Source organism: Misgurnus anguillicaudatus, chromosome 21, assembly GCF_027580225.2.
Source record: "Misgurnus anguillicaudatus chromosome 21, ASM2758022v2, whole genome shotgun sequence".
Classification (NCBI taxonomy): Eukaryota; Metazoa; Chordata; class Actinopteri; order Cypriniformes; family Cobitidae; genus Misgurnus; species Misgurnus anguillicaudatus.
Window position 1 is genome coordinate 8,721,340 of NC_073357.2, and position 12,081 is coordinate 8,733,420.

At 42.6% G+C, this 12,081-nt stretch overlaps 1 protein-coding gene across 1 annotated transcript; it reads right to left on the reverse strand.

Moving 5' to 3' along the window:
• Positions 1–11,168: 11,168 nt before the first annotated feature.
• Positions 11,169–11,735, reverse strand: LOC141352796 (epidermal differentiation-specific protein-like). Its single transcript, XM_073858807.1, has one exon. It carries the CDS (start codon positions 11,733–11,735, stop codon positions 11,169–11,171), a length of 567 nt encoding a protein of 188 aa, XP_073714908.1.
• Positions 11,736–12,081: the final 346 nt, after the last annotated feature.

The window sequence follows — 12,081 nt, forward strand, 5'->3', positions numbered from 1 at the left end:
ATGTACATCCAACCCTTCTGGCCTCCTATTGCTACCCGTCCCAAGTTTCCCCGCAATGTGCAGCTCTCATGAAATCCAAAATGAGACAATATTTGGCATGACATTTCAAAATGTCTCACTTTCAACATTTAATATGTTATTTATATTCTATTGTAAATAAAATATAAGCTTATGAGATTAGTAAATTATTCTATTCCTTTTTTACTCACAATTTCTATGGTGTCCCAACTTTTTCTGATTTGGGGTTGTACCACGGACCAGTAAATTCTCTGATTAAAGTGTTGAATGAGCATAGCTGCTTTTGCCGAAAAAGACTTGTGATACTCGTAGAACAAAACTCCGCCGTAAGAGAGAGCTAGGTCAGAAACAATTGCCAAATAGTTATCTAGTTCGGCTCTGCGCGCTGGCTGGACCTCACAAATAACATCCCTATAAACGCCAAAAGCAGTACAGAACTCGGGAAAAGTTAGAGTTTTTGAAAGTCTAGGGTCCCCATCTTTCAGCTCGACTTGTACATCACCACAGTCTACAATACGCCGTTCACACAGCTCAGAGCCGAGCAGGAGTTTAACGAGGTTAATGTCATTACCTGCCAAAATCTGACTCCTCAGCTGATGAGAGATGGCAGCAGCTGGTGGGAAAAAAGGCGTGCCTGTGTAAAGAGGTACAGCAGTCGCTAGGGTTCTTCTAGGAATTAAATCTGCAGTGATGTCATTAACTTGAGGCTGGTGGTGATGTGGGTCGGAGACAGTAGCGGTGGTCGAAATCGGGGTAGATGTTGATTGAGCAGAGACGGTGGTCGGGGAAGGTATGGAAACAGAGCCTTCTTCCAATGTTGATATCCTAGCGGACATGTCGAGAACAGAAGACTGGATATCGGAAAGCGCCATAATCACCGGATTATCTGACGAAAAAGTGCTTGGTTCCGGACGAACAGAGCCGCAAGTCCGTTTTTGTGCTGCGGCTTTGCCAGCTGTCTCCAAGTTTTTTCGCTCCAAGGTGTTTGCTTTTTTTCAGAGGACAGGGGAGGAGGCTTCGGCAGAGATTCAATGACTGGAATAATCAAAAATTCGCAGAGTGAAGCCTCGCGGAGGCTGAATATCATTTGAAAAAAGGGTTTCCAGTATTATTGTCATGGGCCAGTCGCTGATGCAGGGTTGGGACGAGGATTTACATGCAGTGTTTCCCATACATAGGCTCTACTTGGGCGGTGCGCCCAGGTAAATTGCGACCCGCCCAGGGAAAAAAAAAATCACTTTACGAATTTCCGTATTTTCTGAACTCGACTGGATGACCCGTGTTTTGTTGAGAGAGAGCGAGAGAGAGAGAGAGAGAGAGAGAGAGAGAGAGAGGTGGGGGTCGGGTGACCGTGAAGATGATGCACGCGTCATAAACTCAACATCCAGCGCGGCAAACTGGATAAACTGCAGCACATACTGAGCAGCCAGGGAAATACACTGCTACCAAAATGTTCGCATATGCTTATGTGGATATGTTTTTATAACATCCAAGTTGGCTTCATTTTGCGTGCAAGCACGTTGTGTCTCTCCCGTTGAGTGTGCGTTCACATGCGCTCTGTTTCTCAATGAACTGGGTGCGACGCGAAGCAACCTCAGTGTCACATTGTATCCTTTCATGTTTCTGAACTTGAGCAGAGTTTTACCATTAGAGGTCTTTCTTCACTGAGGACGCGGGACCCGTACGGTTCCGGGTTTATATTTTAAATGGTCAGTCGGGTCCGGGTCGGTCCTAGTTTATTACTTCGGGTTCGAAGTCTGATTAATATTGTGTTTAAAACCAGAGTCGATCGGAGAACGGCCGCGAGCGCTACCGCACTTAAGCTCCAGCACTTAAGCAGCGTGCCTCCGGTTTCTACGGCGATAACAACTGTCTCTGGTCACGACCACGCGCTGCATTTTCTTTATCCCATTTTTTTATAATCTTACTCACAGTCTTGTCATGTGTCGTGTCTTGGGTCTGCTCCTTCTGGTTCTGTTCTTTCTGTTTCTCAGGTTTCGACGGTCGATCTGACCGGGGTCCCTGCAGAGTATGCTGATCTATCTCTGGTTTTCAGTAAAGCCCGGGCCACCTCCCTGCCTCCCCATCAGCCCTATGACTGTGCCATTGAGCTTCTCCCAGGCACTTCTCCGCCTAAAGGTAGACCTTATTCTCTATCTGGTCCTGAAAGAGAGGCTATGGACAGTTATATTAATGATTGTTTGCATGCTCGTCTCATTCGTCCCTCGACCTCTCCCGCTGGAGCTGGGGTATTTTTGTTAAGAAGAAAGACGGCTCCTTACGTCCATGCATTGATTACAGAGGTTTAAATGACTTTACTGTTAAAAACAGATACCCCTTACCTTTAATGTCTACTGCCTTTGAGCTTTTGCAGGGAGCGCGTTCCTTTACCAAGCTAGATCTGCACAATGCTTATCACTTGGTGCGTATCAGAGAGGGCGATGAGTGGAAGATGGCATTTAATACCCCTTCCGGACACTTTGAATATTCCGTTTTACCGTTCGGTCTCTCGAACGCTCCGCCCGTCTTACAGGCTCTGGTTAATGATGTGTTGAGAGACATGATAAACAAGTTTGTCTTTGTGTACCTGGATGACATTCTCATCTTTTCCCCTTCTATGCAGGCACACACTCAGCATGTTCGCAGGGTCTTACGACGCTAACTTGAGAATCAGCTTTATGTTAAGGCGGAGAAGTGCGAGTTTCATAGGAAGTCGGTTTCGTTCCTGGGTTTTGTCATTGCCGTAGGGGAGATTCGTCCTGATCCGGCTAAAATCAAAGCGGTCGTCGAGTGGCCAACCCCCGACTCGCGTAAGGAGGTTCAACGATTTCTGGGTTTTGCTCATTTTTATCTGCGATTCATCAGAAATTTTGGTCAGATTGCTAAACCTCTTACAGCACTCACTTCTTTTAAGGAGTGCTGGAACAGGGAAGCTCAGGAAGCCTTTGATATGTTAAAGTCCCGGTTTATCACTGCGCCTGTGCTTTCTATTCCAGATCCTACGGCTCAGTTTATTGTTGAGGTGGATGCATCAGATGTTGGGGTAGGCGCCGTTTTGTCCCAGCGGTCCTCTAAGGACGGGAAGGTGCATCCGTGTGCCTTTTTCTCCCACCGGTTAAGCTCTGCTGAACGAATTACGACGTAGGGAATCGGGAGTTGCTGGCTGTCAGACTGGCTTTGGGCGAATGGCGTCACTGGTTGGAGGGTGCCTCGGAACCTTTCCTGGTCTGGACGGATCACAAGAACCTAGAATAAATCCGTTCAGCCAGGAGATTAACCTCACGACAGGCTCGTTGGGCACCCTTCTTTGACCGATTTAACTTTACCCTCTCGTACCGACCGGGTTCTAAGAACAGGAAGCCCGATGCTCTCTCTCGCTTGTTCGATTCTCCTAACACTAAGAGGACCGAAACCATCCTCCGGAGGGGCGGGTGGTGGGTGCCCTCCGCTGGGGAATCGAGCAGCGGGTGAGGGAGGCCGGCCGAGAGGGGGAAGTGACAGATGGGTGCCCGGCGGGTCGGTTGTGGGTTTCTGCTGCACTCCGTTCCGAGGTCATCCGGTGGGGCCATGAGTCCAAGTTTGTTTGTCATCCTGGAGTTCGGAGATAGTTGGCTACCGTCCGTCAACGATTTTGGTGGCCTTCTATGGCATCAGATGTCAGACAGTTTGTATTAGCCTGTCAGGTGTGTGCTTGTAATAAGACCTCTCATCAAGCCCCCGTTGGTCTGTTAAAGCCCCTTTCTGTTCCCTCCCGCCCCTGGTCACATTTAGCCGTAGATTTTGTTACCGGCTTACCTAATTCTAAAGGTAACACTGTTGTTTTGACTGTGGTGGATCGTTTTTCCAATGCGGTTCATTTTATTCCCCTCCCTAAGCTGCCCTCTGCCAAAGAAACGGCCCAGATATTGATTGAACACTTCTTTCGCTTACATGGTCTGCTCTCTGACGTGGTATCTGATAGGGGTCCTCAATTTATTTCCCGTTTTTGGCAAGAGTTCTGTAGACAGATTGGCGCCACCGCCAGCTTATCTTCAGGTTATTACCCTCAGACCAACGGGCAATGTGAACGGGCTAATCAGGATCTCTGTCGTGCGCTCCGCTGTCTGACATCTTAATTTCCGAGCTCCTGGTGCCAACAGCTTCCCTGGGTTAAATATGCTTATAATTCTCTTCCTGTTTCTTCTACCAACATGTCCCCTTTCGAGGCTTCGATGGGTTTCAGCCACCTTTGTTCCCATCACAAGAATCCGATGCGGCGGTTCCGTCTGCTCTAGCCTTTGTTCAACGCTGCAAACGCGCTTGGAACAGAGCTAGAACAGTTTTAATTCAGGCAGCCAGACGAACCAAAGCCGCGGCCGATCAACACCGTCGACCTGCGCCCCATTATATTTGTGGGCAGAAGGTATGGCTTTTTTCCAAGGATCTGCCTCTCCGAGAGCATTCTCGTAAATTGACTCCTCGGTTCCTTGGTCCAAACAGTATTATTAAGGTCGTTAGTCCGGTGGCGGTTAAGCTCAGATTGCCTCCTGCTCTCGGTCGGATTCACCCTGTTTTCCATGTGTCCAAGGTTAAGCCTGTGTTCTTTTCTCATATTAATCCCGTTCCCTCTGCTCCTGCTTCCCCCATCCCTCTGCTAGTGGACGGCTCTCCTGCTTATTCAGTGAGAACTTTACTAGATATGCGTAGACGGGGCAGAGGTTTTCAGTATTTAGTTGATTGGGAGGGTTACGGTCCGGAGGAGAGGTGTTGGGTCTCGGCCCGGGACATTCTGGATCCGGAGTTGATCGTAGATCTCCATCGGCGACTAGGTAAGCCTCCTCCGGGACCGCCTGGTGGCGGTCATTAGGAGGGGGTACTGTCATGACTTTGGTCTTTTCGACTGTTCTGTTTCTTTTGTTTTTGTTCTGTGTGTGTGTGTTTTGTGTTTTGACAGTTCTCACGTGCGCGTCTACCACCGGAGCGATCTCATTATCACTGATTTCATTCACCTGCGACAACCACCTGTTTCTTATTTGTCTCCCCATTTGTTTGGTATTTAAGCTCTCTGTGTTTAGTTGCTCCTTGCAAGTTCGTCAATGTTATGTTGATTTAGTCTTGTCGTGTTTGCCGTTTTTGTTGGATTTATATATTTTTGACCTTTTTGTATTTTTTGCCATTTTTTGCTCTGCCTGCTCTGTCTGCTTTCTATCATTCACCTCTAATTAGGACATCAGCACCTCCGCTCCTCTCCGCTTCAGTGGATTATTACTAGAGGTCGACCGATATGCTTTTTCTCTGGCCGATGCCGATTTTTTAGAAATCAGGGCAGCCGATGGCCGATATGTTTGGCCGATTTTCTATATGTACATAATAATCAAAATGTTCTCATCATTATTAGCAGATATTTTAAATGCAAAAATGTCACTATTTAAGTCAAAGTATTTAAAAATATATGACTGGTCTTTCTGAAGAGTTTTACAACCTCCTCTGCACCATGCATTTATCAGACACAGATATTACCTGACACTCTGCTGTCATAATCTTTGATCAGTTTTTTACCATGGCTTTTATTGCTTTGTAGGATAAAATCCTTATTTGGTAGACCTGATTAAATATTTATTCATCATAAAGTTAACATAGTAAATGTCTATGGTTTTTAGTTGAGACTGTTATTTAGGGCAAATCTTTCTAAACACATTTACATTCTCATTTCTGAGACGCTATAAGTGACTGATTGTGCTGACAGTGACGTCTTGTGAGTTTACTGTGTTGGGACAGATCTGTTGTTTCAACCGTTCATTCAAACGAATCCGTTCAAAGGAGTCAGTTCGCGAATCGGACGCGCTGTGTTCTAATCCAGGCTGAGCAGCGCAAAACTGTAAACAAAGTGTTACTGTAACAACACGAAAAACATTTCCTTTGTGGATATGATTTGGTCTTCCGACCTTTCGCCATCGGGTCAGTTTTGTTTTGAGTAATAAAAGCAGGGAGACAGAAAGCGTGCACGCGCGGCTCTTCTCTCTCTGTCACGCAAACAAAACTCATCATCACTCATTAATCACATGAAATGAGCCTAATCTTTGCACGGACAGTGCACCGCGAGACATAAGCCCGTCGCGCTGTTGTACTGGCTGCTTAATTCGCGCGATCCGCCATCATTTAGTAAAGCTGTTTGTGAACAAGGCATGGCTGCACACACACGAGACGGGAGCGATCTGCGTGCAGCAAGAGGCAGCGTCACAAGTTCTACAACAGCGCTTAGGTGCCCGCAGATGCGCCTGCCTATTAATCGGCCTAATTTTGAAGCAAAATCGGCCAAAGCCGATTTTTTAAAATATGCCAAAAATCGGCCAATTAATCGGCCGGCCGATAAATCGGTCGACCTCTAATTATTACACCTCTCTCTGCCCTGCCGGTCTTATGCCCTGCTGTCTCTCGTGTGTGGCCGTTGCTCTGTTGCACTGAGTGAGCTACTCTCCGCCTCTCTGCTGTATCTATCGGACTTCATGCTGTGCGCTGTCCAGAGTACTGGTAATCCCTGCTGTCCAGCAGCACTGTGACGGATCATTTGGTGTCCAGCCTTCAGCCGGCTGCATTGCCGGGTTGTCATCTCTCATCTCCCCGATTCGAATCGGTGGTCTCCCTACATCGCGCTGGGCACACGATCTCCAGTGCACGTCTGAGACTTCTATCCTCTACTCTCCACTGCGGCAGAAAACTTTGGACAGTTTCTTGGACTATTTGTGACTGGCAGAGCGGTGGTTTGATTCCCCGAGTGTGATTCCAGATTTTGCTCCCTGGCTAGCCCAGTGGTTTTTCTCTGTCTATTATTTGATCTTTATTAAACATTTGAGTTATCTGCAATTGGATCCTTGCCTTTGTGTGTGTTTCTACCAGTCCTGACAGTATCCTTATAGATAATGTCTGTTTTATATTTATGTATTTATATTTAAGTATTGTTAGGTTTGAATATTGTTGTAATGTTGTTGTTGTTTTGTTTAAATTTAATTAGCTTATTGGGTCAGACACCATTTTTGAGTTTAATTTAAGTTTTGTTTGCTACTTTAAAATGAATTTCGTTTCATATAATTTGTCTCTTAATTTTAATCTATGTTTTGTTGATACGTTTTGTGAATATAAATTAAAAACAATAAAATCAACGTCATATTAATATGTAATGCTCGTTTAGCCGATTGCGCTTTTTGCTATTTCTGTGTTGCTAGCGGAGGACGTGCACGGACCTCGCATACTTTTAAAAATTAACGTCATATTAATTTTTATTCATTAGTTGCACACTGAACAGCGACAGGTAAGGGAAAATAAGTATCTCCTGAATTTGCTGCATTTGCTGAAATTTATTTTTGTTTCAAGTTCGCTACTGTTTAGTACTGTTCACATGAATGCTTCCTTTTTAAATAATAAACACCTTTCTGTTTGGTTCACATCAACATTAACCTATTAATCATATTAATATGTTGTTGTAGGAGGAGCTGAAGAAAGGGTCCAGGTATGAATTTTTGTCAATATCGCACACCCCTAGGCTGCATAAATGCGCAAAGGTAAGCTATTATTAGAGCAATAAGTTATTTTACACTTTTATGCACATGCCTAGTTACGTGATTGGTCATGTTTCATGCGTTTATGGTCGTGTATAGTGTGGATGAAGATTCTTTTTAAAATGCCAGTATAAACGGGGATTGTTTTCATTTTAAAATGCCGTTAGAATTAGAACGCAAATGCTCTAATGTAAACAAGGCCTGAGTGTCTGAGACATTTTGTTGTATTTCATTAAAAAAAAAAAAGGTATTAAGCTAGCGTTATAAATATTACAAATTAATTATTAAGCTACACACACACACACACCTGGTGTGGAAATAAAAAAAGAATAAAAAAATAAATAAAAATAAAATAACACTGATCATAAAAAAAATTATAAGTTAAAAAAGAAAGTTATGTTGTTCATTACATTCTACTTCATAATTGCATACTGCAGCACTGCATTGTTTTGATTTCATTGTTGCAAAACTTCTGTAATATAGTTCGTTTGCTATTGTGATCAAAACCATTGATATGAAGCTCAGTCCTGATGCTGTCCTGTAAATATTTTTCTATATTTTTCACAATAAATATAACAATTTCTGATCAACCCATATATTAATTGCATGCTTAAAATAACATACCAGTTAAAGCCCGCCCAGTTCAAGACAAACTCCACCCACTTCCGGGTTAGGCCACACCCACCCCGAGTACAGATAATTCATATGGTTAACAGATACAGATAATGCTGTACTCGCTCATGCCTAGTTTGCAGCCCACAACACAGCGAGATTCGTGAAGCGTCCAGTTTGCCTACAGTTTTTTCACTTCTCCCCTTACTGCATGCGTCTGCTCTCGTCTAAATTCCAGGCAAGGCAAGCTGCATCTCACACAAGCCTAGTCTGACAGACAATGATCAGGTGATGAGTGACATCATAGGATCAGTCAGGGTCAAGATTAGCGGGGAACTCGCCATAATAAAGAACTAAATAAATAACAACTGTGCTTATCATGATGCCTGATAAAGAGCGCTGTAGATCCATTTCTTTTTATTTATTTTATGTTACTTTTGATGTATACTTTTTTTCAACCACTAGCTGGCAGTGACTCTAGGGAGCCCTCTGCTGGCCACGTGGCCCTTTGCAATTGCAAGTGTCGTTTAGTGGCTGGGCCGGCTCTGCGAGTCATCCAAAAATATTTTAATGATATTCGGGCCGCGGTCAGTCGGTCAAGTTTAAAAACTATTTTGAACAATTGCGGGCGGGTTAGTTGAAAATTTCGGTGGGTAGTGGGTTGTTTATACAATGACCAGCGTATCACTGATTCGCATTGGCTACCCGCCAATGTGGCTGGTAGATTGACAGTGTTACCCGCCAATTGCAAAATCCACCCGCAGTTGGCCCGTGGTCGGGTGTTAATTTCATGCCCTGGTCATTGCCATAGAAGCAGTGCAGATAATCCAGAAAACATCAGAACGTCAAAGGCTCCAAAATAAATAACATTTAAATTAAACTGGCCATCAGCGCAATTCAATTGGTTTGATAAAAGCAAGGGAAAATAGAATGAAGTGATCTCTAAAATAGAAGTAGCCTACTTTTTGACTGTAAATAAAATTGTAAGGAGTAAAAAGTACTTTTTTTCTTAAAACATGGAATTAAATAAAAGTATTGCTTTTTAATTGTCCTCAAGTAAAGTAAAAATACCCAAAAATAAAACTTAAAGGAATAGTCTACTCATTTTCAATATTAAAATATGTTATTACCTTAACTAAGAATTGTTGATACATCCCATTTTCATCTGTGTGCGTGCACGTAAGCGCTGGAGCGCGCTGCGGCGCTTCGATGGCATTTAGCTTGGCCCCATTCATTCAATGGTACCATTTAGAGATAAAGTTAGAAGTGACCAAACACATCAACGTTTTTCCTATTAAAGACGAGTAGTTATACGAGCAAGTTTGGTGGTACAAAATAAAACGTAGCGCTTTTCTGGGCGGATTTGAAGGAGGAACTGTATTGTGTGGCGTGATAGCACTTATGGGAGTACTTCGACTCGGCACAGTAACACCATCCCTCTCCCATTATGAGAGTGAGAAGGGGAGCGGACTTTTCAGGCGAGTCGATACATGATACAACTGACAGACTTAAACGGTTGGAGTTAAAAATCTACATATGTGTTCTACTGAAGAAACAAAGTCACCTACATCTTAGATGCCCTGAGGGTAAGCTGATAAACATAAAAAAATTCATTTTAAGGTGAACTATTGCTTTAATGCTTTCCATCATCAGTTGCACTCCTGTATGGGTCTGGCCCCGTATGAGCATTAAAATGTGATCAGTAAGTATTGAACAATTGCACTGCAGTTTGTGAACACACACTACCAGAGCATTTGGCAGTTATCACAGTGCTCGAGGAGCAACTGCTGCAAAGGTGCTTTGCTCAAGGGCACCTCAGTCGCAACCTGCGAGGATTAAAACTGGAACCAGAGACTTTCTGGTTACAACTCTCCCTGACTGTTTACCACTAGGCTATTGCCCCAGGTTCTATGATAGTTCTGTTTGGTTGATAAGTAAAAACACTTATGATGCATCTGTGACATTTTAAGAATAACATTTGGCATTAAAATATAATGTAACGAATACATATTTTAAGTGTATTAAATAAATAAAAACACTTTGAGCAATTTCAGATATGTCTTTATTGAGTTACCTCTTGTAAAGAGATTGTCACTTACACAGCATAATATAATACCAAAACCCTTTTAGATCTCTACCAATTCAAACAGGGTTACTAACATAGTGTGGTATACCATCACTGTCTGAATTTTAGAATGTGATCTGTAATTCAATATGTGATCATTACATATGTAACAGTTCTAAATGGGGTAAAATAAAATTATACATTTGCCAGATTAATATGTATCATCACTTTCATCAAGTTGCAATCTGATTGCATTGAGTCCTGGTAGACATGTTCCAAAGTATTAATTACAGTCACTGTGTCTTAATTTTAAAGGTCACATTTTTCCTGTGTTTTTGAAGTCTTGGTTGTGTTTACGGTGGGCAATATAACATGTGTTCATGTTTCGTGTGAAAAAAGCAGTATTTTTCCACACAATCTACTTATCTCCATACTGCTGTTTTCACTTCCCTAAAAATGGGCTGATGTCTTCTTTGTTCTATGAAGTTCCTCCTTTATAATTTCATAAAGACTTCTGATTGTATAGCTAGTACAGTGTATATACAGCTTATACAGCTTAGCTTAGCTTAGCTTAGCCAGAACCGTTTGGCTTAGCTAGCGACTGCCATATTTCTGTGGGTGGAGGTTGGTCAAAAGCTCTTATATTGATGTCATTCCGCTGGGAAGTAGAGGGCTGTAGTCCAAACCATCCATTCGCTGTAGACTTTGAAAAATGAATTCTGTTAAAGTAAAAAAAAATTGCTTGGCATTGAACTTTGAGCTTTATAATTTTGCAGGTATTACTTGTGCTCTAACAGCAACCTTACACACCAAAGTTTGAAAAATGCGATCATGAAAAACTTGACATTTTAAAATCAGCTGTTGACCACCACCAGATGCTTTCCAAAAGGGTTCCAGTTCATATTCAGCTGCAGCAAGTGCATTTCAAATAAGGCTTTCTATGATTTTGAAACCAACGGGCGAACATGGCTGATCACATCGTTGAAGCCGATTTCACAGTAATTAGGAACTTCCTGACCAGGGAGGCAAAGAAGCTGTTTTCCCTGACGATCAACATGCTCATACAGCACCCAGGTTCCACTTATCACTTTGTGGGATGAAGCTGTATCCCCAAAATTAATGTTGTGAAGATTTGTTTCATGTTGTAGGGTCACGCTCTTTCCTCCATAATTTGTATCCTCGAAGATCTGGATTTCAGGCTTCACCCCCAGATCTTCTGTGATGATCTTCATGGATAAAAATCTTCCTTTATCATATGAAGGGTAGTCTCCTTCCTCAAAAATCATTTGGTTTCCAGTATAATTCTTTTCAAAATATACTACCCATGGTGCACCGATGATTTGGAAGGATGAGATTTGGGTGATGCCCTTTTCCTCCAAGTTGAGAACATTTTTCTTGAATTCAGTGATTCTGCCGTTAAATCCTGCTTCTGAATAGATAATTATCTTGTTCTCACTGGCTGATGTCTGCTGGACAGCATAGACTGGATAATAATACACGCTCATGTTTGTGATCTTGCTGGAAACAGCAGCTGTTAGTTGGTGTGCAGAGCTGCCTTTTAAAGCCGAACAACTCTAAAGTGGGTGTGGACAATGATAATAGACAGAGGTCTTGCAGTTGTGAAACATCAAACCTTTCTATTCAGTTTTGTGTTGTAGGCTTATTATGTATTTTAGGAGTTTTCTGTTTTTGTTTTGGTCATATTTTAACCATGATTTTTCTATTTGTGTTAATTTTTGATGGTTCTGAATGCTAACTCTAGACAATAACAGTATTTTAAAAACCTATATTACTTTTTAAATGTTTACAAACATTTTAGCATTCATCTTTAAATCAAAAGACTTTAAACTT

What these genes read in the sequence shown, in the direction of transcription:
- LOC141352796 (XM_073858807.1), bottom strand. Translation starts at nt 11,735, where the DNA reads ATGAGCGTGTATTATTATCCAGTCTATGCTGTCCAGCAGACATCAGCC.